We start from the raw sequence: 14657 nt of genomic DNA on the forward strand, positions 1-14657 counted from the left end.
GGGGGGGGCGGGGGTCTTTGGAATTTGAGGTGTGGGAGTGGTTAGTGGGAAGAAGGTGGAGCGTAGAGCCTAGGAGTTGGTGGAGTTATTGGAAGGGGAGGAGTCAAGTAGCCGGAGTTAGTGCGCAGAGTACAGGAAAGATGAGCAGCAGAGTGGGCGGAGCCAATGGAAAGACGCGAGATTTATAGAGACAAAGCGCTCCAAACTGTGAGCGAGAGTTTGTGTTTGAATGAATGGTCTTTTTAGAATAGTGGTTATCAGAAGGGCACTAGAAATCACCCAGGGAACTTTTTCAAAATAGCTCAACCCTGAATGATCCTGGTTTGTTTGGTTCTGGGGTGGCACGCTGGAATCTGTTGTAGGCAAAAGATTCTTACGTGTATCCTTGTTAAAGAAGCTCTGCAGAAGCAAGTGCCAGTGTTTCCTGGGTTCCTGGGGTGGGGCTCTGTCAAGGGTCAGAGGGAAGACTGGTGGATACGTCCTTGCCTCAATCCCGTTCATGTCAAAGTGACTGATCCTTGCCCTGTACAGCTCTTCCCCGTCTGCTGGGACCTGGCCTTCGTGGGGTGACCCCCAAGTCTTCGAGCCCAGATGGGCCCCAGGCTACCTCCTCCAACCTGCTGGTTCCTGTGCCCAGTTTTGACAGGTGAGATACTGCCATTCTGTCACCCATGTGCTCCCTGGCCTCCCTCTACCCTCACTTAGGCCAGAACTTGATAGCCTCTGTTACATCTAGGTCCAGCCCCCACTGCCCTGGCCCAGGCACAAGCAGGGGCCCAAAGTCCCATGGATGGAAGGATGCCTTCCAGTGGATGTCTGCTCGTGGCTCCCGAAACACATTGTGGGATGCCATATCATGGGTAAGGCTTCCCCAGTCCTTTCCTTGACCTTCATTGTGGATGAGAATGATCCTGTATGGAAGTGTGAGCAACTATAGAAACAACAGCTAGGGCATCAATGTGCCCACACTCAAAATTTGAGTAACCCATGGTGTTGGAGCATATTTGGGGAGATATTGCTGATCCTGTTCCCCCTGCTCCCCTTGTATGTAATCCTCCATTTATTCAGTAAAGATTTATTGAACACCTTCATTGAGCCAGGCATTTTTTGCTATGCCTTAGGGACATATCAGAGAACAAGGTAGATATGATTCTTCCCTTCATGACGCTTACAACTAAATATTACTAAATAGCTAACTTTTTATTTATTAATAGATTCTCTGTATATTAATCCTTACAAAGCTTTACAGAGGAAATATAATATTCATTTTATAGATGAGGAAACTCAGGCTCTGAAAGTTTAGGTAACACTCTTAAGAGCACACAGCTATTAAGTAGAAGAACCAGATTTTACTCTGGAGCTCATGCTGTTAGCTACTATGGTCTGTGCCTTGGTTGCTGTATCTAGTATAGCTTGTGAAAGCACTCAGTACACATCCTGGCCTGTAACAGTTACTTAGTAAATATTTGTTGACTCTGATCTATAAAGACAGAGGTTTAGTAACATGAGCTGACAGGAGGTCTATCAGGGCAGAATCTTTGCCTCTCAGGTTCTGTTTTTAAGATACTCTAAATGAAGTTGGCACTCACATCATTCTCATGTCCATCATTTCTCATCCCTCTCACTTTCATGCTATGTACTTTGGGCACGAGGTTTGACCTCTCTGAGCCTCAGATTTCTAATCTTTAATTTGGTGTCATCAGCAGAGCTGAGCCTGGAATGTCTCCACACCAAGGGCACTTCTCGCTGGGGAGCTGTGGCCTAGGGGCACAACACATCCTGGAGAGGGGGTGTTTTCCCATTGTGTCAATGATATGAACCCTAGGGTGATCCTGTAGTGAGTCCTTCTATAAACTGGGTCTGGATCTCAGGGGTCCTGATGTCACCCCTGAGCTCTGTCACTACTGCACATGTGAAAAAGCCTGACCTTGTTTATTCAGTCACTCACTCATTCATCTATTCAACATTTATTTATTAGTGCTGTATCTATTAGGTGCCTGTATCTACTAGATTATATAGATAGATGGATAGATAAGTCTATATCTACTAGACTATATCTATGGTCTATTAGGAATACATAGGTGAGCAAAACAGACATGGTTCCTGCCCTTGTAGTGCTTAGAGACTAACAGGAGAGACAGACCTTGATGGATAATTGCAGAGATGACTGTTTAAGTACCAGTGTGATCTGGGCTCCACAGGGGAAGTTTGGGTGCTTGTGAGAGTGTGTAGTGGGCAATCGGTCACAGCCAGAAATCAGGAAAGGCTTCTCAAGGGAGTGACATTGGACTGCAGGAGTTGATCGATGGAGAGCTGTGTCCATTATATGCTGTCTTCCCCAGGGCACTCTGGCCGTATTGGCCCTGCAGCTGGCGAGGCAGATCCACTTCCAGACATCCCTGCCAGCAGGACCTTGGCGAGTGGAGCACTGCTCTTGGTGCAGTCCGTTGGACCGCTTCCTCTCATCTCCCTTGAGGCACCCTTGTTCCTGTGAGTTCTCGGTCCCAGGGACAGAATGGCTGGGCTGGGAGTTTCTCTGGGCCAGGAAGCATCTCTGGACACACCTCAGGAAAAGAGCCATCAGAGGCTCCTTGCCTTTCCTATCTGCAGTCAGAGGAAGGGGAATGGGAGGAAGTTCTATCCACCCAGGGTGTGGGCCACACCTGCCTCCAGGGTCCTCCCCTCACCTTCCATGGAGGGAGCCGTGCAGGGGTCCAGGAGATTTTAGATTCTAGGTGTGGCTCCCTGCCCAGTTCTCAGCCATTTAGGTTATTCTCTGGTTAGTCATTCATTAAAAAGTGAATCTTTGTGGTGGTGGCTTAGTTGCTAAGTTGTTTCCAACTTTTGTGACCCCATGGACTATAGCCCGCCAGGCTTATCTGTCCATGGGATTTTCCAGGCAAGAATACTGGAATGGGTTGCCATTACCTTCTCTAGGGGATCTTCCTGACTCAGGGATCGAGCTCTGGTCTCCTGCATTGCAAGCAGTACCCACCAGCAGTTGCTGGTGGATTCTTTACCAACTGAGCCACCTTATTGAATGGCTATCATGTGCCATGGAACAGAGGCAGTGCAGTGCAGTGTCATGGTTACAGGTCTAGAGTCATACTGTCAGAATTCCAGCCCAGAACTGCTGAAACTAGTTTTGTGTCCCTGAACAAATTACTTAAAAAAAAAAAATTACTTATTTTTGGCCATGTTTGGTATTAGTTGCAGTACTCAGTGCCCTAGAGCACGTGGGTTCTTAGTTCCCAGACCAGGGATCAAACATGTGTTCCCTGCATTGGAAGGTGGATTCTTAATCACTGGACCACCAGGGCAATCCCTGGATGAATCACTTAACTTCCTGTGCCTCCGTTTTTTCACCTGTAAAATGAGGAAATAATAAAACACACCCCATAGGTTTCTTGGAAGGACTAAATGAGTCAATACATGTGGAGGACTTAGAACAGTGCCTGGCATGTAGTAAGCACTCAGTAAGTATCACTTTAAGTTCTTGCCTTTATTATTATGACTACAATCATTATCAATATTACCATCAAACCAAGTGCTAAGTGCCGGACTAGAAGAGTGAATAAAGTAGATGCCTCCCTGCTGCTGAAAGAATTCAAGCCAAGGAGAGATTTATGCTTGAGGGATGTGGGTATCAGCAGAAATGTGGGCCTCTTTCCACCCCAGTGGAGGGAAGCCAGCCAAGGAAATGGAGGAGGAGGCATGTGATGGACATATCTCAGGAGTTTCCAGATTCTTCCTTTGGCCCCTAAAATCTCAGGGAGAGCTCAGTCAGTCCCAGTAGAGGAAACCGATCCCCTTCTTCTTTTTTTTTTTTTTTAATTTTATTTATTTGGCTGTATCACATGTGGGATCTTAGTTCCCCAACCGGGCGAACCGACGCCTCCTGCATTGGAAACACAGAGTCTTAACCCCTGGATGGCCAGGGAAGCCCTGAACTGATCCCCTTCTGGTGTGACTGTTCTCACTGGCTCTTTCTAGCACTGCGGAGGCACATTCTGCCCAGCCCTGATAGCCCAGCTCCCAGGCACACTGATCTCGGGGAATGCAGGCTGGGCCAGGATGAATCCTCCACTCAGCCTAAAAGCGTCGCTTCACCCAGCTCCTTGAGAGCAGCCAGGCATCAGGATCCCTCTGAGGAAGGTATGGCCCCAGCTACTAAAAGCAGAAGATCTGTGGTGGGGTGGGGTGGGGTGGGGGTGGGGAATTGGGCAGATGGACTTTTGTTGCTGCATATGCCAGCTAAGGGAATTGTCATTCTTGTGAGTCCTCATGCTTTCTGGGGCAATTTGGAATTATTTTGGTTCTTGGCGGTGGTGCTGGCTGGAAGGCTGGGGGCACTGGGAGAGTGGGAGAAAAAAGAAATAACACCTTCCTCCTTTGCCCTTTCCCTCACAGATCCCAGTGACATCAGCTTCCTGCATGCCAGCAGTAGCTTCAAGTCCAAGGCAAAGCCGGCCCAACCTCAGCCCACTGACGAAAAGCAGGTATTGTCCAGATGTGGCCACCTGGATCCCCGTAACATTTCCCTAGACAGGCAGCACTCCCAGGGAACTGTCCCATGATGAGTCTATGTTTCTTCCCCAGGAACAAGAGAAATCAAAAAGTCTTTCCCTCGAGGAGGCCGTGACTTCCATTCAGCAGCTCTTCCAGCTCAGTGTTTCCATTGCTTTCAACTTCCTAGGTAACTGGGTGGACCCTGCCTCAAGGAAGGCAGATGGGAAAATGGGAAAGATATGGGGTAGGTCAAATAAGGTCAGGGCAGCAAATGGCCTAATAATAACATAAATAAACATGCTGCTAAGTTGCTTCAGTCGTGTCTGACTCTGTGTGACCCCATAGACGGCAGCCCACCAAGCTTCCCCGTCCCTGGGATTCTCCAGGCAAGAACACTGGAGCGGGTTGCCATTTCCTTCTCCAATGCATGAAAGTGAAAAGTGAAAGTGAAATCACTCAGTTGAGTCCAACTCTTAGCAACCCCATGGACTGCAGCCTACCAGGCTCCTCTGTCCATGGTATTTTTCAGGCAAGAATACTGGAGTCGGGTGCCATTGCCTTCTCCGAAATAAACATGAGAGAGTTTGTTTTCTCCAAGGTATGTCGACCAAAGCTGGCATAATGGCTCAGTGGTGTCAGGGACCTATTCTCAGTCCAATAGTTCTGCCATTCTTAAAACAGGCTAAAGGTCCCATTTGCCTCATATGCAAATACTTTCCAGCTGGAAGGGGAAAGGTGAGAAAGCTGAAGAACCACTCCTTCCCAACCTAGAAGTTGCACAGATTATTGTCCAGAATGAAGACTTGAAGTTATATCTAGTCTCAGAGGAGCCTGGGAAATGTAGTCATTAGCTGAACGACCATGTGCTTACCTGGAAATTCTGTTACTGTGTAAGAAGGAGAAAAATCTTGCAATGATACCTTGAATTTTTTGCCACACTTAGGCAAAGACAGTCTCCTGAGGTTTGGTGCAGGCCCTCAAGTGCCCTTACTTACCCACATCTGGAGACCCAGATACCTCTCAACATTTGTCCTATTCACCACAGTGACCTGGCTTGTTTCAGGCCTTCTCATGTGGAGACCCAGACCCCCAGCAGCATCTCTTGGAGTCTAATGAGCCTGTGGGTAAAAGGCTGGGATTTAATACAGATGTATTAAACAGTCACCTTTGCTAAGCCCTGTTTTAGTTGTTGGAGACACGGTGATTCACAAGACAAAGTCCTTACTCTCATGGAGCTGTTGTGTGAGCTGAGGAAGAGAAAAACAAAAATTGACAAACAAAAAAGAGAATTTCAGTTGATGATAAATCTTATGGAGAAAATTACACAGGGGGATGCATTAGTGACTTGGGCAAGGAGCAGCTCTGATGTGGAAGGCCTTGATCTGACTGAATCATAGATGGAAAGATCCTTGACCTGGCTGACAAAAATAAGCCAGTCTTGTTTCTGTTTGGAGAAAGCTTTCAAGCTGTGGGAATAGCAAGTGCAAAGGTCCTGAGGCAGGATTGAGTTTTGTTTGTTTAAAGGGAAAAAAGGGTGAATGTGGCTGGAGCTCAGGGATCACCAGGAGAGTAGAAAGAGATGAAATTAGAGAAACACGCAGGGGCCAGATCAGATCAGACCTCTGAGCCACAGTGGGTAAGACAGGAAGCCACTGGAGGGCTTTTGTACTGCAGCAGGAAGCGGGGGCAGTGATGTGATCTGATCTACTTTTTCAAAGATCTCTCTGCCTGTGGGACTTACCTGGTGGTCTAGTGAGGTAAAGACTCTGTGCTCCCAATTCAGGGAGCCTTCTTTCGATCCCTGGTCAGGGAACTAGATCCTGCATGATGTAAGTACAGCCAAATTAAAAAAAAAGAAAAGAAAAAATTTCTGCCTGCTGTGTAGACAGATGTGGATCATAGGAATGCCAGAAGGGAAACAGGAAACTAGCTTGGAGCTGATGGTTAAACAAAATGTGATAGTGACTTGGTCTAGGTTAAAGGCAGAGGAGCCAGTGTGGGGAATGGAGACAGGGTAGAATCCTTTGCCCTCTGGAGTCTCCTCCTCAAGGACAGAGGGCTCTGTGAACCCTTGACAGTGAGTTTTCAGGCAGTCAGGAGGTGACTCATTCACTGCTAGCTGAATGGAACCCAGCTTCCACCTCATTAGCTTTTTGTGATTTTTGATGGGCAGACAGTCTTCTGAGAATTTTCTTGCCCATTCCTTCCTTCATATACATATTCATTTATTCAGCAAGTGCTCAGCACTGTGGCAGAGCACAAAGGGAGCGTAAGCCATAATCATATTTTGCATTTGTATAGAGCTTTCACCCTGTGCAGAGTTATTTCTTCTACATTCTTTTTCTGCTTCTGCCTCCGGGATTTTACAGTCTAATTGAGGAGACAGGGCTTGTACTCTCTAAACAGTTTAGTTCCTAGAAAAAGGCTTATATATGAAGTAAGTGCCAGAAGAGTGTTTAAAGCTTGAGTGTGGTCTGAAGATTCTAGAGCAGAAGCAGGTTGGGATGGCCTGATGATGGAGGCAGAAAAAGGCATCCCAGGCAGGAAAAACAGGCTTAGAGTTGAGAGTAGGCCATGCCCAGCCTCTTCCCTGTTTTCCTTTTTGTTCGGATGATAAAAAGAACATGGGCTTTGGAGCTGGGCTCTCTTATATTATCTCTCACAGTTTTCTCATAAAGCAGGATTAACAGTATCAGCTCTATCAGTTATCTTACATTGGTGACAAGCAGCCTAAACCCACTTTGGCTAACCTAAGCACAAAAGGAATCTATTGGGATCTATAGCTTCCTGCCAAGGAATCAGAAAGGACAGGAATCAGAGAGGCTCCAGAAATCTAGAGGGCAGTAACTGAGCATCAGTGTCTGCAGAGTGCTGCCATCAGAATAACCTGCAGGGGCTGTTCTCTATCCTGTTGCAACAGGAGAGATCAGATTCAAGATTCAGATTCAGATTCCTTAGAGAGGGTCTCATTGGTTGGGAAGAGCAGACACACACTGATTGACAGCACTGCGGGGAGGGCTGTTCCCAAAGGGAAATTAGGATGCTGTTCCCAAGAGAAGGATGGAGTATAGGATGGAAATACTCAGAGGATGGAAATACATACATGCAAAGTGTCTAGCACAAAAAAGAAAGGAAGGAGCCTCTGGGTATCTGACTGAGGATGTAGGGAAGTTCACAGAGGAAACTGTGTTTACACCCTGTGCTTTCTTACAGGGACAGAGAACATGAAGAATGGGGACTACATGGCAGCCTTTTCTTATTTCCAGAAAGCAGCAGACCGCAGCTACAGCAAAGCACAGTACAACGTGGGCTTGTGTCACGAGCATGGCAGGGGCACCCCCAGGGACCCCAGCAAGGTACCGCACCTCCTCCTGCCCCCAGGCCCATTGCTGTGCTGCGTTGCCCATAGTGACCTGCAGAAATGAGCAGGGGGCAGGGCTTGGGAAAGTCCAGCTTCTCTCTCCAAGCCTGGAGGGAAAAATAAATAAGTCTCCAGCTTCTCAGAATTTAAACTCCAAACACAGGAAGGCCAGGGGCCTTGTCTTTCTTCTTTGCAGCTATATCCTCATGACCTAGAATGTTACCTTGATGAATGGATTAATTAATTCTAAAAAGTAGGGTAGGCAAAGATGCTGTACATAAGAATGTTATTTCTTAGAATTGTATATGATGGCCCAAAAAAAGGAAGCAATTTGAAGTTCCTTCAATAGAGAATTGGTTAGTAACATCTATGTTGGCCTTAAAAATGATGTACTATAGCTATATTTATTTATAGGGGAAGGTATTCATGGTGTATTACTTTTTTTTAAACTAACAGCTTTTTAAACAGTTTTATTTATTTTATTTCTTTATTTTTGTCTGTACTGGGTCTTCATTGTTACATGGGCTTGTCTCTAGTTGCAGAGACCGGGGGCTGCTCTTTGTTGCAGTACAACAAAGCCATCGTGGTGGCTTCTCTTGTTGCAGAACATGGGCTCTAGGGTGCATGGGCTTCAGTAATTGCAGCTCCAGGACTCTATAGAGTGCAGGCTCAATAGCTGTGGCACATAGGCTTGGTTGATCTGCAGCATGTAGGATCTTCTCTGACCAGGGATCGAACCTATATTTCTTGCATTGGCAGGTGGATTCTTTATCACTGAACCACCAGGGTGTAGTGTTAAGTGAAAAAAGAATAGGTTACAAAATAGTGCAGTTCTCTCTATCCCTACATACACACACACACACACACTTAGATATGTGTGTGTGAATACATATATAATGTGTATATATATGTTAATATTATAGCATATGGGGGAAGGCTGTACACTAAAATATTAACTGAGAACGATCTTCAGAAGGTAGGATTTCTTGGAATTTTATTTCTATTTTTGACTTATTTGTATTTTCTGACTAATCTATTGATACAATGATTGTATATTATTTAATTAAAATAACTTTTTAAAACTTCATTCCAAAAAAAGGCAGCCTACAGAGTTCTCAGTTGACTGGCTACTTTTCCCTTCACCCTAGGCAGCCTTTTATTACCAATTGGCTGCCAGCCAGGGCCACAACCTGGCTCAGTACCGCTATGCAAGGTGCCTGCTACAAGACCCAGGCTCCTCGTGGGACCCTGAGCGGCAGAGGGCAGTGTCCATGCTGAAGCGGGCTGCAGACTCAGGCTTACGAGAGGTGAGTGCCATTGGTAGGGTCTTTCCTGGGTACTTGGGGCATGTGGAACTAGGCAGTAACCAGGATACCTTTTTCCTTCCTCCTTGACCACAGGCCCAAGCTTTCCTCGGGGTGCTTTTCACCAAGGAGCCCTACGTGGACGAGCGGAGAGCTGTGAAATATCTTTGGCTTGCAGCCAACAATGGGGTATGAGGTCTCCATATCCAGGCATGATGGGAGTCAAATCGGATAGAGGAAGGGATTTGGGAATGGGTACCATGCTTAGAAGAAGGTTGATAGGAGCATTGGGCCGGCTTCAAGCCTTAACTCTTGCTAACTTACTGTGTGCCCCTTGGGCAGTGGTGTGCTGATGTCAGCTCACACCAGCGTAGAAGAATTGTCATTAGCTTGAAATCAGCTGTGGGAGGAGCATTAGCACCACAGAATTGCCAAATGCTACATAGCAGGGCTTTTCTCCTTAGAGAGCTAGTTGTTAGACATTTACTAGCATACTACTGAGCTGGTCACTTGTTTTTCCTCATCTCTAAGATTGGAGTAATAATGCCTGCCTGACCTGCCTACCGCTTCACAGGGTTGTCGTAAGGATCAGAATCTAACTGAGATAATAAGTGTGAAAGCATTTTGTAAAGCACACACATAAAAGGTGTACCATCACAAGGAACTTAGTCCAGGGAAGTCAGAAGACACGTGAGATGAAGACATTGAGCAGTTTGGGGGGGTAGAGGATGTCTGGTTGTCTATGAAGTAGGGATTGGCATCCAGGTAGCATGACCCAGAGTCTGTTCCAGAGAGCATTAGCATAAATAATAAAAGGAAAAAATGTTCAGATAGGTTCAGGAAATATTGAGTTAAACAGATATTTTTAATGCAGGAAATTTCAGAGCTTTATGTCACTGTGAATCACTGAAAAGACATCTGTGGGTCTGCTGTATCCTCAAGTGTCTCTGACCAGTGTATATATTTTTTGAGTTGTATCTTGAAGGACCAGGAGCCCTGAATTAAAGCCAGCAGTAGCCATGTACTAGAATTTCCCTGCATAAGGGCTGCTGCTCCTCTTTGCTTTCTGGCCAACATGGTGATGGCTTCAGTGAACTCTTGGGCATCAGAATACTTCTTTTTCACTCTGTTCACTCTGTGTTGTCCAAAGTATCTGCAGTGGTGGCATGCATGCTCAGTCATGTCTGACTCTTTGTGACCTCATGGACTTGCCTGCCAGGCTCCTCTGTCCATGAGATTTTCCGGGCAAGAAAACTGGAGTGGGTTGCCATTTCCTACTCCAGGGGATCTTCCCAACACAGGGATTGAACTCACCTCTCCTGCATTGGTAGACGAATTCTTTACCACTGAGCTACATGGGAAGCCCAAAGTATTTGTAGTAGCCGTCAAAAGGGGACCAGTGTCATCAAACAGTACTAGCCTCTGTGCCTGCCTTTCCATGAAATAGCTGCAGAGCCTTCCTAGAGCTGGTGGGCCTCGGGACCGTATGAGGGACAATCCTGGGGACACCCTGGCCTGTGTTAGTCACCCAGCAGGCCAGGTGGAAAAGTACACAAAGGGATGTTGTATAACACGTATGTGCATAACAGCATGGGTATTTTGACCTGACTGTGTTCTAACCTGGCCTGTAGCCATGAGTCTACCATATTTATTACATAGACTCTGGTCTACATGTTACAGAAACTTTCCAGAAATTTGATTTTAGAAGGCAGAAGAAAAATGGAACCATGATTGGGAGGCTGAATATAATGAAAATATTTATTACAGAGAGGGAGAGATTAACAATGTGGGCAATGACAAGTGTGATAACAACACTAATCTAGACACTTTCCATGTAAAGACACATTTAATCTTAACCACAGGGTTAATAAGGTTGGTGCTGTTTAGTCCCACTTTACAGATGAGGAGACAGGCACAGAGACATAGACTGTCATGTCTGAAGTTACACAGCTGGGAAGTGGCGAAGCCAAGACTGGAATTCAGACATCTGGCTGTACAGACTGGGTTCCTAATCCCTACCTGATACTGCTAGTTCTCAGCGAGAGAGAGAGAGGACCCAGAGCCAAAGGGAAAGGGATAAAAGCATTTTAACCTTTCAAAGGAGGAGGAACATGTTCTCAGTAACATAGGCTTTGTAACCATTTGGGCAGAGATCAGGAAGGCATATAGGGCTTGCAGAAGCCCAGCCTCTACCCTCTACCAGGAGAAACAGCTCCTGGCTCTTTCAGGCAAACCTAGGGGCCTGACTCCTTGTGCTCCCATAGCAGGACTGAGTGCCTCTCGCAGACTTCGCTTCTGGACACTCTCAGTACCATCCTCAGCAAGTTTCCACACTGCTCTGGCTGGAATCGCTCTGGGTGGAGAGATCCCTGTTTCCTCTGTTCTGGGCCTCTGGCTCTTCAGAGTTGAGACCCCTTGGTCCAGTGAGGGAGTCGGGGCTGGGCCTGACCCTGCGGGGGTGAAGCACCAGCCTGCTGACTGCTGTGCCTTCCTCCTGCATTCCTCCCAGCATTTCAGTTCTCAGTCCTTCGTGTGTGTGCATCTGTGTGTCTGTCCGTTTCTTCCTTTAGGACTCACAGAGCAGATACCACTTGGGAATTTGCTATGAGAAGGGCCTTGGGGTACAGAAGAGTCTGGGAGAGGCCATGAGATGTTACCAGCAGTCAGCAGCTCTGGGGAACACGCCCGCCCAGGAGAGGCTGCGGGCCCTCTTCTCCACGGAGGCAGCAGGTACAGACGAGAATCACAGTCATCAGGTCCCTCCCTGAGCTTAGTACCCTGCAACAGAGAAGCAGGTGACGGTAGCCTTCTGTCTATCTGTTACTTCCTGCTCCCGTGGTGGGTATGAGCCCAGCTTTTTGAGTTTGACAGATCAAACCTGAGTTTTAACTCCTGCTCTGTCACTGAACTTGGACTGCATGTTCTTGCACCTCTGTTTCTTCACGTCTGAAAACTCATTAGGTTGTTTGTGCCCTTTAAGAGTGGAGTCTCTGTTTCCCTCAGTCCTGTGGAAGTCCTGTAATCAAATCCTGCCAGCCTTCAAAGTCAGATTTCCTGGGGATCCCCAGTCCCTTTGCCAGTTCGCTGGGCTGGGAAGCCTGATGTAGGGCTCAGAACCTTCACAACAGTGGGAGAACTTCTGTGATACAGTTATTTTCCAGTTTGTAGGCCACCCACCTGGAGGGTATGGGATTTAATTTTATTGTGATTGTGTCCCCTTCTGCCATCTCATTGCAGCTTCTCCTTTGTCTTTGGATGTGGGGTATCTTTTCTTGGTGGGTTCCCGCGTCCTCCTGTTGATGATTGTTCAACAGCTAGTTATTGGTACTTTCACAGGAGGAGATGAGGGCACGTCCTTCTACTCTGCCATCTTGGAATCGATCTCTGGAGACTCATTGAGGATTAGATGAGATCACAGCCAAGGGCTTAGCATAGCCTGGCGCATAGTAGGTGTTGAATATGTGGTGGCCTCTCAGATGACTCATCAGGAGCGACACTATCCTGAGGCTGCCTCCAGGCCCTGACTTACAGTCTAGGGCTCTGGGAGCCCTGCTCACCCCTGACTCAATTTGGCTGACCTGGTGAACAATGCCAGGGGAGCCAAGTCCTTTAAGAAACCCTTGCTCCAAAGTAGAAGTCCAAGAACACAGGGTAAGAGTTGCTCTCCCCTCTCCTCGCAGTCCCAGGGCCCAGCGACCTAGCAGTGAGAGGACTGAAGTCGTTTTCCAGCCCCTCTCTCTGCAGCCTGAACAGGAGTCTGCTGGCAGGAGCCTCTTGCCTGCCACATGCCTCAAGCACAGGGAACCTTGGCCTCCTCTGTAGAAGCGGGCATCTCCGAACCAGCCCTGGAGCCCCCAGCAGGGCCATTCCCCAACACCCCTACCCCTTGGAAAGGAGTCTCGTCAGACTGGGTTTTGGCTAAGGTGAGATAAGATGCGGTCACCAGGACCTCTCACTGGTGCTGGAGGGAGGGGCGGGCAGGAAGGAGGTCAGATGGCAACAAAAATAGGGTGTCAGTATCCCTTTCTGGGGTGGAAATTCCATGGGAGCTTAGGTTTTTGAGCCATTTCAAGTACATGGCTAATAGATGACTCCGATCACTTCTCGTAGGCCCACAAATGAGCTGTGGAAGCATTCACAGTCATTTCATCTATGCATAAAAGATTCCTTCATTGACCTGGGGAAAACTTTATACTGAAGGGGCCAGAGACCCTGGTCCTTGCCTTGGCCTTTGTCTTTGAGAAATCACTTCCCTTCCCCCTTGCCTGGCCTCAGTTTCCTCAGGCTCAGACTACATAATTTTTTGCCAGCATCTGATGTGTGTGCCTCTGGTGGTTCGCAAGAGGATTTTAGGTAGCATTCAAGCTAATATTTTTTAATTTTAGTATTTGTATTGTTTATATCATAAAATGTGATTAGCATATTATAGTCTCACAGATATTAAAGAATAGTGAATCCAGTTCGAGAAAAACCTTGTGACATTGCATAAAGGAGCACAGATCCAAAGGGGTGCTTCCGTGAACGCCTACAGCTCAGGAAACGCTGAATCATGCCGCTTTTGTTCATTTCCACTAGATCCATGATTGTCTCCATTTCACGTTTGATTTGGAAGGAAGGAGCTTAGTGTCCAAAGGCCTGATGTAACTGTTTGACTTTTTCAGGCCTTCACACTTCACTCAGCCCTAAAGATGGAGCCTGCGAGTTCTCAGAGAGATACCACAACTTGAATCCCAAAGAGGAGGCCAGTTATCCACCTGCCTCCCCAAAGAACCTTAAGTACCTGGCCAGCACAGTCAAGAAGAGGGAAGTGTATAAAGACCCAGGTTCTGGCCACATCCCCTCGAAGCAGTGGCCTGACTCGCTGTGTTGTTTCCTCAACTGTAGACCAAGGGCAGCGGCGTCTGCCCTCCTACCCGCCAGGGCTGAGATGGGACATTTCTCTGCGAAAGGACCTTGGTGCGCACTCAGGCCCCAGGAGGCAGAGTGATGCCCTGTTTCCATGGGTTTGTGAGTCATCAGGCCGGGACTAGAATCCTGCCTCTTGACCCCTGGCCCAGGGCTCTTTTGTACAGTTGTCACTGCAGTTTTATGTGAAAGCCTTATTATCGTCCTGCCGACAGGAGGGAGATTGAGCCCCGGAGTCTTGGTACCAGAGAGTGTAGATTTCGAGATCCTCGTTTGTGAAAGGTTTGTATCAGAAATGGATGGGAGTTTAATAAAAGAGATACTGGAGATTATCTCATCACTCTTGCCCTTGAGTATGTTGGGGAAAGCCAGGGAGACGGGCAGGGGAAGCTGAAAGCCGAGGCTCCATCCTCATATCTAAACTCTCCATTAACCAATTTAAAGGGTCTTAAAAGCTTCTCCAAGAGAGAGACATAGAAAAAAATGATTTCTGAGTCAACGCTAATGACTCCAATTACTGAATTTGTGCATAGCTGTTCCCCGGCTTCTGGATGTTAGCCCAAGTTCAATAGCAGAGA

At 47.3% G+C, this 14657-nt stretch overlaps 1 protein-coding gene across 2 annotated transcripts in view; it reads left to right on the forward strand.

Annotated features, from left to right (window-relative positions):
• Positions 1-14419, forward strand: part of KIAA0141 (KIAA0141 ortholog) — a 14717-nt gene extending 298 nt beyond the window's left edge. The window contains exons 2-13 of one of the 2 annotated variants that reach the window (XM_010850404.1): positions 532-646; positions 737-860; positions 2343-2490; positions 3994-4155; positions 4411-4499; positions 4600-4696; positions 7723-7865; positions 9019-9177; positions 9271-9363; positions 11745-11904; positions 12855-13097; positions 13836-14411. In XM_010850404.1, coding sequence (XP_010848706.1) covers positions 532-646; positions 737-860; positions 2343-2490; positions 3994-4155; positions 4411-4499; positions 4600-4696; positions 7723-7865; positions 9019-9177; positions 9271-9363; positions 11745-11904; positions 12855-13096 — 1532 coding nt within the window. In that variant the 3' untranslated portion in view covers position 13097; positions 13836-14411. Of the gene's footprint in view, positions 1-531; positions 647-736; positions 861-2342; positions 2491-3993; positions 4156-4410; positions 4500-4599; positions 4697-7722; positions 7866-9018; positions 9178-9270; positions 9364-11744; positions 11905-12854; positions 13098-13835 lie in introns of both variants that reach the window. The other variant, XM_010850403.1, reaches the window with a different exon arrangement.
• The last annotated feature ends 238 nt before the right edge of the window (positions 14420-14657 follow it).

The sequence above is a fragment of the Bison bison genome, unplaced genomic scaffold, assembly GCF_000754665.1.
Source record: "Bison bison bison isolate TAMUID 2011002044 unplaced genomic scaffold, Bison_UMD1.0 scf7180017864291, whole genome shotgun sequence".
Lineage (NCBI taxonomy): Eukaryota > Metazoa > Chordata > Mammalia > Artiodactyla > Bovidae > Bison > Bison bison.